Source organism: Palaemon carinicauda, chromosome 36, assembly GCF_036898095.1.
Source record: "Palaemon carinicauda isolate YSFRI2023 chromosome 36, ASM3689809v2, whole genome shotgun sequence".
NCBI classification, from domain to species: domain Eukaryota; kingdom Metazoa; phylum Arthropoda; class Malacostraca; order Decapoda; family Palaemonidae; genus Palaemon; species Palaemon carinicauda.
In genome coordinates, this window is record NC_090760.1 from 12818005 (window position 1) to 12830548 (window position 12544).

At 36.7% G+C, this 12544-nt stretch overlaps 2 protein-coding genes across 4 annotated transcripts in view; both read left to right on the forward strand.

Annotated features, from left to right (window-relative positions):
• The window catches only part of LOC137628371 (uncharacterized), a 6604-nt gene extending 2224 nt beyond the window's left edge, over window positions 1-4380 (forward strand). The window contains exons 2-4 of the mRNA XM_068359521.1: window positions 2261-2544; window positions 2966-3092; window positions 4145-4380. Of these exons, the coding sequence (XP_068215622.1) occupies window positions 2261-2544; window positions 2966-3092; window positions 4145-4324 (591 nt within the window). The 3' untranslated portion in view covers window positions 4325-4380. The remainder of the gene's footprint in view (window positions 1-2260; window positions 2545-2965; window positions 3093-4144) is intronic.
• Window positions 4381-7515: 3135 nt separating this feature from the next.
• The window catches only part of LOC137628752 (protein Spindly-like), a 178705-nt gene continuing 173676 nt past the window's right edge, over window positions 7516-12544 (forward strand). For 2 of the 3 annotated variants that reach the window (XR_011041389.1, XM_068359935.1), the window contains exon 1: window positions 7518-7684. The gene's annotated coding sequence lies outside the window, so the exon portion shown is untranslated. Of the gene's footprint in view, window positions 7685-12544 lie in introns of all 3 variants that reach the window. The other variant, XM_068359936.1, reaches the window with a different exon arrangement.

A 12544-nucleotide genomic window follows, 5' to 3' on the forward strand; every position in this document is an offset into this window, starting at 1 on the left:
GATCATTCCATAACTTGGTAACAGCTGGAAAACTTATAGAATACTGTGTAGCATTGAGCCTCATGATGGAAAAGGCCTGGCTATTAGAATTAACTGCCTGCCTAGTATTACGAACAGGATGGAATTGTCCAGGAAGATCTGAATGTAAAGGATGGTCAGAGTTATGAAAAATCTTATGCAACATGCATAATGAACTAATTGAACGACGGTGCCAAAGATTAATATCTAGATCAGGAATAAGAAATTTAATAGACCGTAAGTTTCTGTCCAACAAACTAAGATGAGAATCAGCAGCTGAACACCAGACAGGAGAACAATACTCAAAACAAGGTAGAATGAAAGAATTAAAACACTTCTTCAGAATAGATTGATCACCGAAAATCTTGAAAGACTTTCTCAATAAGCCAATTTTTTGTGCAATTGAAGAAGACAGAGACCTAATGTGTTTCTCAAAAGTGAATTTGCTGTCGAGAATCACACCTAAAATTTTAAAAGAGTCATACAAATTTAAAGAAACATTATCAATACTGAGAACCGGATGTTTTTTTAGTATAGAAATGAATAGTATGGAAAGGCCACAAACAGACGCAAGTGGTAGGACATGTCTGAGGCATTTGTTCTACAACAGACTAGTACTGGCTGATGATATATATATATATATATATATATATATATATATATATATATATATATATATATATATATATATATATATATATATATATATATATATAATTTCCATTATATATTGACTCATTAGGGTAATTGGAAATAAATCCCATCTCAAGTTTTGAATTTGTTTTTTTCCTTTGGTGGCAAGATTGATAGCGACCTAGCCTTTCCTATGACGAGACTAGGCTTCGATACCAATGTGGGGTAGAAATTCTTTTCTATTAAACACAATACTGTGGTGATTTATATTGTATATATGAATATATATAGGTATATATGTGTGCGTGTGTGTCAGTATGCGTGCATATAACGAACGGTTTATGTGCGCATGTAAAACTCCCAATTGTTCAGTTTACGAGGACTAAAAGAAAAAAAAGCTGGGAGGCTCAGCCCATAAGACCACCACTTCTCTCAAAGTCAGCCATAAAAATGCAATAATGCAAATAGACTTCCAGACGAGGGGAATGAGAGTTGGCCTGTAATATTTCCACCTGGTTTCAGAGAAAACCCTAACTTATTCTGAAATGTTCCTCTCTCTCTCTCTCTCTCTCTCTCTCTCTCTCTCTCTCTCTCTCTCTCTCTCTCTCTCTCTCTCGTAATTATTTTTCTTTACATTGGAAACTGATGCTTTGAAATCTTTTGCTAACAATAAGGTCAAATTGAAACTCATTTGCATAGTACTAGGTTTAATCTTCTCAAATCCTCTCTAATTAAAACAATATGTTACATAGGAAAACAATGTATGAATAGAAAATAATCTGTCGAAAAAAATAGACATGCCTCCTATGCAAAATGGTTCTAGAGTAACCCTGCTAATAGTTGGTTTGGATCAGAGTCTGATCATCAGACTAGCTTAAGCTGATTGGGCTTCATTCATTGCGGGTTGTCCGCAAGTGTGGTAAAATGTCAGTATACATGCGGATTTGTAAAACATTTCAACAATAGCAGTCATTTTAAACCTTTTTTTATAGTTGTAAAATCACGCTTCATAGAAACATGAATCAAAACAGAAATACCTTTCCTAAGTTCAGGGATTTTTTAATATAGCCTTGAAGATGAAATCTGTGCATAATACACATACAGACATAAACTCACGTCTATGTACACAGATATATATATATATATATATATATATATATATATATATATATATATATATATATATATATATAATACACACATACACACACACATATATATATATATATATATATATATATATATATATATATATATATATGTGTGTGTGTGTGTGTGTGTGTGTGTGTGTGTTTGTGTGTGTGTGTAGGGGGGTGTATCAACTGTGTTGATATAGAAAGCTTCAGTAGGCTAATAGGCCTATAGCTATAAATCCATTACAATCATATAAATTTTCACCCTCTACCACCACCAACATACATCACAAATTTATTCCATCCAATATCGATAATGTGTATTTGACAATAAACGAGCAAAATTCTATGTGATATGCTGAAGGCCTTAGAATGTATACGATAAAATGAATAACGAAAGGTTCCCGTGCAGTATAGGACTAGAAAAGCAGCCATAAAAGCCAGTAAAATTCAGTATCATTGATCTCCCTTTGCAGGATGGCCCACGCTACACCATCATCCCCACGATTTCCGTAGTCCCACCGTGGGACGACCCCCACAATGACACCAACAATCTCGCTGGCGACCAATCCTTCGGAGAGAGTGTGCGACAGATCCACTACATCAACCCGACGCCCGTTTTGGATGACCACAGCAACGTTCCTTCGGATGTCCGCTCAGTGAATGCGGTGTTTAATGCTACTCAAAGGTTCTACGATGCCCTTCGGGTTGTCCTACATGGAGGGTCGCCTCCGGAAGTCCCGAGTTTCCGTTATGAACAGTTAGTATTTCTTGCAATCACTAATAATTTTCTTCTCTTTCTTTTTTAGGGGCTCAAGTCCTACTTTTCTCCTTCGGCTTAAATGGGTGTCAGTGACCCTGGAAGTTGCGACGCTAGAAATTATTCCCCCCCTCTCTCTCTCTCTCTCTCTCTCTCTCTCTCTCTCTCTCTCTCTCTCTCTCTCACGCCAATGGGCGCAATAAATTGATTAAAACAAAACAAATAATCTCTCTCTCTCTCTCTCTCTCTCTCTCTCTCTCTCTCTCTCTCTCTCTCTCTCTCTCTCTCTCTCTCTCGAATTACATTTGAAGCCTTTCATGACAATTCTTCTGTCTATCAATCAACACACTCCCAACCTCCAAGTAAAGTAAAATGCTCCTCCCGTCGGCCACCGCATTAAAAAAAAATATTTCACTTCCAGGGATGACTCGGGAGGAGCCATTAACGCAGACGTCGCCGGATTGGCTCCTCAGGTCCTGCACAGCTTCGAGCCTCAAGTCACCACGACGGGGGAGCAGCAAGAAATTGTGATGTCTCCCATATTACAGGTGAGAGTTGAGGGCTGGTCTACAAAAATGACAAATGGAGAGTTGGTTAATTACTTTCTTTACCACAACAACAACAACAACAACAACTACTACTACTACTACTACTACTATTATTACTATTATTATTATTATTATTATTATTATTATTATTATTATTATAATTATTATTATTAGCCATGCTACAACACTAGTTAGAAAAGGGGGATGTTACAAGCCCACTGGCTCCAACAAGGGAAATTATTATTATTATTATTATTATTATTATTATTAGTAGTAGTAGTAGTAGTAGTAGTAGTAGTAGTAGTAGTAGTAATGATAATAATGAGTTTAATTGTGTATTCTGTTTTTTTTTTTTTTTTTTTTTTTTTACATTCTAAATCGAAAAGTGTCTGCCTATTTTACTTGTATCAGTATTAAGCTTAAATTCTTTTGCTATCTCCAACTCATCAACAAAATGAATAATAGAATAGTTGATTAGTGAAGTATTGAATTTTGTATTTCATTCAATTTCTTTAATTTATGAACTGATCCACAAATTTATATTCCATTGCATTGCTAGCTAGTTATGGAATCTATTAGTTCATGTTAGTACTTTCTTATCTGACTGACTAATGTAGGCCTACGTACAGAATATGTAGCCTAGATGATATATCTCACATTTTAGTAACTAACATAAAATGTATAAATGTCTATACTATAAATATATATTTGTATAAAAGTAAACTATGTGTAAAACTAAATTTTCCTAATAGCAAAAAAAAATTGGCCTACAATCAGTCTATTCTCTGCGTTATGAAAACCTGCACTTTATTATTATTATTATTATTATTATTATTATTATTATTATTAAGCTACAGTCCTAGTTGGAAAAGCAGGATGATATAAACCCAGGGGCCCCAACAGGGAAAATAGCCCAGTGAGGAAAGGAAACAAGGAAAAATATATTTAAAAAACAGTAACAGTAACTTAGGCTTTTGGCAGAGATTACAAATTCCATTACGTTATGTTTGCATGATAATGATAATAATGATAACAACTCATTTTCACCGCAGGTATGTGCCGCCCTTGGAATCCTCGTGGTGATAATGGTGATCCTATTTCACTCGCACCACTTCCGACAGGACTGCGTCACGGAGCGTCGGGCCCTTCGACGCGTCGCCCGTCGCTATCACGTCGCGAAGGTCCAGGATGACGTCGAGAGGAACGAAGAAGTGACGGATGTTACTTTGTGATATTAAAAATAAAGATATTCTTATTACTCTATATTTATATACAACGTTTCATTTATGATTTTATGACAGCATAGTTGAGGAACTGTGGTGTGTGTTTAGAATCGTGAACAGTTGGTATATATACCTGCCTGACTGGTATTACAGACAAAGGCTGTAATTGAACTAACTCTGCTATGTTATATTTCAAATTCAGAAAAAGGAAATATATGAATGATCATTTAGTTTTCAACTAAACAAATTCTGGACTTTAACAACAGGCATTATACAGTAGTTAGTACGTCACGTGATAATTCCTTTTGGATTTCAAATGAACTAATAATTTAATATGTACTCCAACTGTGCAGCACTGTATTTGTAAGCCCTCATATAAAATGAGACCTAGTAAGAAAACCGCTAAGAGATTGGAATTCAAGTGATGAAATCATATGTACGAGGTCTCCTGTCATTGCTGCTGTACGAGAAGCTGATCTTTATAGTGTAAATTTAACCATCTTTAACAAACGCTAAAAACACAAGGTCCTGTCATCAAATGTATTTAGACTTTTGATCGCTTACATTCTCACTATTCCCTTTCAAAAGTAAGATATCTTTATCCACTTTTTTTTCTTTATATTCTTTAGCCCTTCCTCTGTCTTCTGGGATACATTAGTTTTAGCTTAAGGTTTTAGGCTGGTGCCAAATTGGTCTTTCCTGGAATTTATGAAATTAATTTTCTCCCATAGTCTGAAGAACGAATTAAAATGGCTTCCTCAGAGAGTAATGTTACGTAAAAAGTTTTTTAAGGTATCTAAATTAACAATATAGATAATAAAAAGAATATCTAATAACCATTTAAATCTTTCAAAGGACCACTCACATATACATCAGACTATGAAGCATATAAACCTGTAAAATTTCCTCATTAATGGTAGGCCTATGAGTTAGCATGATATTTAAGAATTGGATGGATTCTTTTTGAGAAACTTAGAAGCTGCTCTATCTTTAAGTAATCTCATCAAGTTTAGAATTATCTCCATGGCAAAAACTCGCCTATTCTTGACTAGATGTCTTCCAAAAGATAATCATCGAGAAAGTTCCATATTGTAAAAGTCCTCCACAATCCACAAATATCTATCAATCCACTCTTCTGATATCATGTTGCAATTAATAGATCAGCCTATTTAACTTGGAATATATCGCAGGATGTGTAGTAAAATATTAAAATTTCTCGTAGTGTAAATTTTCTTATAGACATTAACTTAGTAAAGGAATGATGCCATCAGTACACCTTATATAATAGGTATTACCAAATGATCTTTGTATTGTCTCTTCGCCCCTAGTCGTGCTTAACCTGCACAATTAAAGTCTTCTCCCGGAGTGAAGAGAATCTTGAAATGTTTAAAAATTTGGCACGCATAAATTTTCGTGCCCGAAGATTTTAATTAGTGACACGACGCTCTGTACTGACTCTGCACAACTCATTCTGCTTTGTCTCAGTTCCGACTTCGTTCCTTCCATCTTCCTGTCCAACCTCTTCTAACATTTGACTTCATAGTGCAACCTCATGGTTTTCTTCCCAGTTACACCTCGGCTCTGAATACACTGAATAGGCCTAAACCCAATCTCTCTGGCCCCAACATTCCCGAAGTTCCATTAACACATGGATCCTAGGAATATTAGGAAATACATATGATTTGACTGGATTTTCATGGGCAGCCATTTTTTTCACTGCTAGTTAACTTTATAGACATACACAATTCTATGCTTAACTTTATGTTATTTTGAATCTGCTTTGCTAACGACCTTGCTTGTTGTAGATTATTATGCGGTTTTATCAGATACCTGATAAAATCTTGTCTGATTTTAATCGAAGATAAGAAAGTCTCTTATTTCAAACAGGGACAGGAAATTCGGTGAGATTTTTATCAGACAAAAATTTGTTTGAATCCCATGAGACATAAACGTGTATGTAATTCTGTTGGGGATTAAAAATCTTATGTAATTTCTATCAGAAACATATTTATGTGTGATTTTTATCATCAGTAAACTATAATATAAATTTATGATAGTTAATGGATATATAATTGTTTTATTATATATATATATATATATATATATATATATATATATATATATATATATAGGCTATATATATATATATATATATATATATATATATATATATATATATATATATATATATATATATATTTGATTGATTTATGTAAATTCTTTGTGATTTATAATAAAAAAATGAAAATTGATAAAACTTTATTTCCTAATCGAACTTGGTATTATATTAGTCCACCATTTGGAATCAGTTTCGATTCGTTTTCTTTTACATTATGCAGTTGATTTTGGCACAACTTTCTTATAAACTTTCCGTTTTATAATTTTTTTTTGAAGGCTGAAGTTGTGTAGGTTGATAAAATCTAGAATATTAGTAAAATTACGCCATCAGTTGACCGCACAAGAGAAATTAACTCTAAACATATTATTATTATTATTATTATTATTATTATTATTATTATTATTATTATTATTATTATTATTATTATTATTAGACAAACTACTCTAGTTGGAAATGTGGGGTGCTACAAGCCCAAGGGCTCCAAGAGAGAAAGCCGCATAGGTCTAAGTTTCTTTCTATAAAATTTGGATACAATGAACCATAAAGAAACGATATAAACTTTCAAAAGCCGATGTCAAGGAATGAAAAAACAAGAGATTAACGGATAAATTCTCTAAAGAATAGCTTTAATGTAAATATCTTTTCATTTTATTTTTTATTTTTTATTTTCAGTGGGGAAGAATTTGGAGATGCCTTCTAATACGTTAATGAAAAAAAATATATATTTTAGTAATTATTCAAAAAAGCTGAAACATTGTGTTAGTTAAACGTTGACTGGATTTTAAAAGCTAAAATTTATTTGTTTACTACGAGAAATGATCTATTTTTGATGGTGTGCTCCATTATGGCTTGCGTATATTCATAAAAACGCCGTTAGGACGTCTTTATAGGTAGAGTGTCTCATTTATACCTTAGAGTGGATGCTACAAAATAATTATTAACTACCTTAACGAATATAAAAATTATAAATAATTATAATTAATGTTTATTTTAATAAATTTTGTTTAAATTTAATAAACCATTTTTCATTAAACAGTTAGTAAGTTTTAGAGGCAATACTAATATTGTCTGAGCACGAAGGCAGCGTTGGTTTGGTGAGTCGTAACACCCGTGGAGGAAGTTGTACCAGATAAATTTAAAAACATTTGGTGATCACATCGTTGTTTTTAGTTAATTGTGTTACTTCCAGGGAAACTACAAGACTTTGTCCTACCAGAAAATACTGTTCAACTAAAGGAGAAGCCTTCAAGGTAAAGAAAGCATATGGTTTAGGCCTAAATATTCCGGAACAAAGAAGATTTAACGCCCTTTGTTGTCTTAACATTCACAACTCCCGAGCACCGATTGATATCTTAAGTTTGAATCTGGATAATTTGCTAACTCTTTGTCTAGGAAATTATCCGTGCATACTACCATACCGTAAGTGTTATCTAGGACCTAGACTTCGGTAGAACTACGTTATATTCTTTACCCTTTACCTACGTTCTCCTTCCTCTCCCATATGGCTGTCCAACCTCTTTGACCTCATGGAGAGCTTGTATAGTTCGTTGGGATATCCTGGGTATAAAATTTCAAAATTTATGACTGAAAGACCACATTTTAAAAGGGAAAGGGGATGTATGTTGATAGTGGCCATCTACCTGTATGATGTCGGCTGACTCAGGATACAGCTGTGTAAGGGGGTTCCCAAGGTGGTGTTACCCCCCCCCCCTGTTAGACCCTCCGCCCAACAACGTGAACATGAACGAGGTAAGGGCATGATTTGTAGGTTGGGTTAGGGTGGGGAAGTCTAGGTTAGTTGGTGTCCATTTTCTATGCACGTGGGAGGAACTGGCCGCTGATATACAAAGGCTTCGCCCCCTTAGACTGCCATATCTTTAGCTCGCCCTAAGATCAAGTCTCAACCCTGTGTTTGCTTAATTCTGGGGTATTATTGTACTGTGTTACAGGTAATGTAACCTAGGGAAAAAAATAATTTTTAACATAGAAAAAGGTTCGCTCTCTTCGAAAATGACACTCGTTCCTGACAGAAATCAATAATTTCAGAAATATATATATGTTAACGTAACACTGCTAATGTTAGCGAAGCGAGCCAGTGACGGAACAAGAATCTTTGTATTTAGCGTAGCTAATGTTAGTGGAACATTGGTAATGTTAGCGTGCGCAGCTCAACATTACCCCTTGCCAGTACATACGAGCTTGATGTTTTTGTTTTCTGGCGAGCCCACGGCGGAACAAGAGCCATTGTATTTAAGCATTTTAACAGAAAATATATGTTTTCCTCTAGTAAATAACGTGATTTAACCGGTTTTCACCTTCCTTTTAACCGCAACAATAACAACCAGTTCGGCTTCTTGAAGTTAGTCGAACTGGTTGTTCTGTTTGTTTGTGGTTGAAATGAAGGTCAAATTCGGTTAAATCACGTTATTTGCTACCGGAAAACATGCTTTATGTTCGAAATGATACTCTGTAATACAGTTAAACTTTACCACTTCTGGCAAGGTAACACCAAAATCATACATCTAAAATCGTAAAATTAACTTCATATTATCGTATTTTAGACCAAGATAAACAACAACTTCCCCATAGAGAAAATCGAATTGAGAAATATTAAGAAAGATTACGCCAGTCCCGATGAACTACATTCACCCCCTACTATGACTAGTAGCTATGAATGGGCACGGTGCTACAAAATACCCATGAGGTGGTCATATGGTCGGATAATTTATCTAATAATTGGGCAATTATATGATACTGTAATTTCTTGTAAATTACACCATTCGTATATTTTTCAATTTCATTATATTACAATGTTATATTAGTTAGGACTTTGGAACTCGTATCATTTAATAGATCGTTGCAAACACTATTTTTCAATATTAAACTTACCCGATAATCATGTAGCTGTCAACTCCGTTGCCCGACAGAATTCTACGGGAGGGATACGCCAGCTATCACTATACTAGAAGGGGGTGTACTCACAAGCGCCACCTGTGGCCAGGTACTACAGTACTTGTTGTTGACGCCACCTCACTTTTTCCTCTGTCGTGCTTCCGGCAAGACGTTCTTGGATACGCTTATGATTTTGGAGTATTGTTCACGGTTTGGTGAAGTATTTCTCTAAAATTTGCAGCTATTCGCTATACTGGAAACTTCTATATTAGCTTAGTTAGCTTTTGGCTTTAATTTGATTAATTATGGTGACGAAGAGAGTATGAACTCTCTTTCACCTTTAAATGGCCGACCCTTCCTTAGACGGAAGTGTTGGTGTCTAAGAGAGTATAGACTCTCTTTCTTAATTTTGCTTAACAAAAGTTATAGTTTTATTTTTTTATCTCTCCGCCTCTTATAGGCCTCTTCGATTAACTTCCTTTTATTATAAACTTATTAAAATTAATTTTTATATTTGTTTATTTTCGACCTTCCTAATAGTAGGCGGTCTTTTCTTGGTACCGAAGTTAATTAACATTGAGCCCGTCATTTCGGTTTTACCTGTTAACATATTATGCCATTTTAATGTTTTTGAAAGAATTTCTTTGATAGTCGCGTACTGTTTTCAAAGTTGAACTAACGTTTTGTTTTGTCTCTGCAGTTGTTGACGTTCAGAACGTTCAACTTGCGCTCTATCGTTACGATAGAGAAAGAATTTTCACGGTTTCACGTTGCAGTAAGAGTAACCGTGTCTAGCGTTTTGTTCATTCTTTCTTAACTTAATGGTTTTAATCCTAATAAAGGAACTTTTCATTTTGGGAAATATTTCAGTTTTTTCCTTTAACAATAATATGTTTTAACGATATATATGATTGGGCTCTTCTCTCAGGTTCTAAGTCAAGAGAGAGAGAGAGAGAGAGAGATAGAGATGGAGGGAGAAAGAGGAGGATAAACGTTTCATTCAAGCGAGTAACGTTGTTATCGTTTTTGCTCTTCTCCCTAGTCTCTTTAGGGGAAGAAGGTAAACGTTTCTAGAGTGATCTAGTGTTTAGTCTCTTTCCAGCCACTGAATTATTTATCTTTCATTAGATTTTTCTGTTACATTGTAATTCTGTTTTCGCAATTACTAACTTTTGAGAAAGGATAGAATTGCGTGTTTCAGGTACAAACCACTTAAAGTTTCGAGTTCAGTGAAATAAGTGCAAACAGAAAATCAAAGTGATAAGTGATTAGCGCAAAGTGTGTCAGTGTTGTGCGTGAGGGTACTTCTGTGCGCGCCAGTCGTCCTCCCAGTCCGGGACCTCTTGCAAGCTCCCAAGCCCAGGGGAGAAGCAATGTCGAAGGGCAAAAGGGTTCAGCAGGCCTTGATCGGCGCACAGAAGTATCCTCGGTGGTTGCGGGCGTGTCTTACCGAGACCGTCACTCCCACCCGCAGACGATTGAGCCCTTATTTTGCTCGTCTGCAGAAGAAATTTAGGGGAGAAAACGCTGGTCTCAGGTCTCAAGACCTCTTAAACGTAAAGTCCAGACCTATGCCAGACGTACGAAGTTAGAGTTCAACAACCCGGATGCAGTCATTGGGTTAGCTCTGACTCTCCTCAGTTATCAGTTGAATGCACTCCGCCTAAGAGGAATAAGGTTCTGCCGCAACAGATCTCTGCTGTTAAGGCTTTACCTCAGCAGACCTTAGTGTCTGCCGACCCCAAGTTGACTCTACTGCAGTCCATGCAGTCACAACTTTCGGTCTTGATGCGTGAGTGTCGGGCTGAGAAGGTTGCGCCTCCGCCTGACCGCAGTACCGCCTGCCAGGCGTACGATGTTGAGCCACGTTATGAGTTTACTGATCCCAGTGGTGTGCAGCTCCCTCCGCCTTCCTTAAGGCAACCTCAGCAATGGGAACAGGAGGCTTATACCTCTCTTCCTCCGCTTCCACTTGCTGTTCCACCAGTGAGGCAACACTCGCTTGAGGTACAACAACCTCTCCCATCCATGAGTCAGTCTCCTCAGCTCTCGCTGCAGCGAGCTCAACCCTCCTCAAGGCAAGCACCTCAACACCTTAGCCTTGCGCCTCAGGAGCCTCAACTTGCGAGACTTTTACTGCGTTCTGCGCAGCCACTACCTTTTCGCTCTCAGCTCACACCACAGGAACCTCAACTCGTTCCTCAGGAACTTGCTACTACATCCGCCAACCACTCAGCAAGCGCAACCCTTGAGTTCAGCCACTCATGCCAGGAGTCAGCCTCCTCCACCCATGCGCCTACCTTCTGCTACTTCCTTTGATCAGCCTTTGCAGCCTCAGGTGTTCCCTCAACAGAGTCTTGAAGAGGAAACCACAACTATTGTTGTTCCAGCTCGTTCTGACTCTGCTGTTCAGCATACCTTACCTCCATTTTCAAACATTATGATAATGGAGGTTATTTGTATTACTTATAAAAATATATTTGTATTCCTTGCAATATATTTTTAACAATATCGCAAAATATGGCAAAAATATGAATCATGAGTTATGAATGTAAGGTAAATATTATGTTGATATTAAAACCCCATGCAAGCACGCATAAAGCACTCTAGCACTGGTCATGGAATTTCTGAGAAATGTTAAACGCCATGCACACGCTCTGCTTACCTTACAGCCTGCTCTACATACAGCATGCTCTGCTTACAGCATGCTCTGCATACAACATGCTCTGCATACAGCATGCTCTGCATTCAGCATGCTCTGCATACAACATGCTCTACATACAGCATGCTCTGCATACAGCATGCTCTGCATACAGCATGCTCTGCATTCAGCATGCTCTGCATACAACATGCTCTGCATACAGCATGCTCTGCATTCAGCATGCTCTGCATACAACATGCTCTACATACAGCATGCTCTGCATACAGCATACTCTGCATACAACATGCTCTGCATACCTTACCGCATGCTTCTCAGTCACACATCTTTGGTTGTTGCCAACTCACTAGACTGTCAAGCAGTTTCATAACGTTGCCTTCTAGTCTGCTGCTTTTGCACCAGTGAAACCTTCACTGAGAGAACTTAGCTTTTCTAGGATATGGTCCCTGTAGATGAGAAAGTTCTTTTCTCCCTCCTTCTGATATTCCCTTGAGGACTCTGTCATTTGGAGGGAGCCTTTAGCTGCGTAGCCTCCTATGGACTTTTATTTAAGCATAAC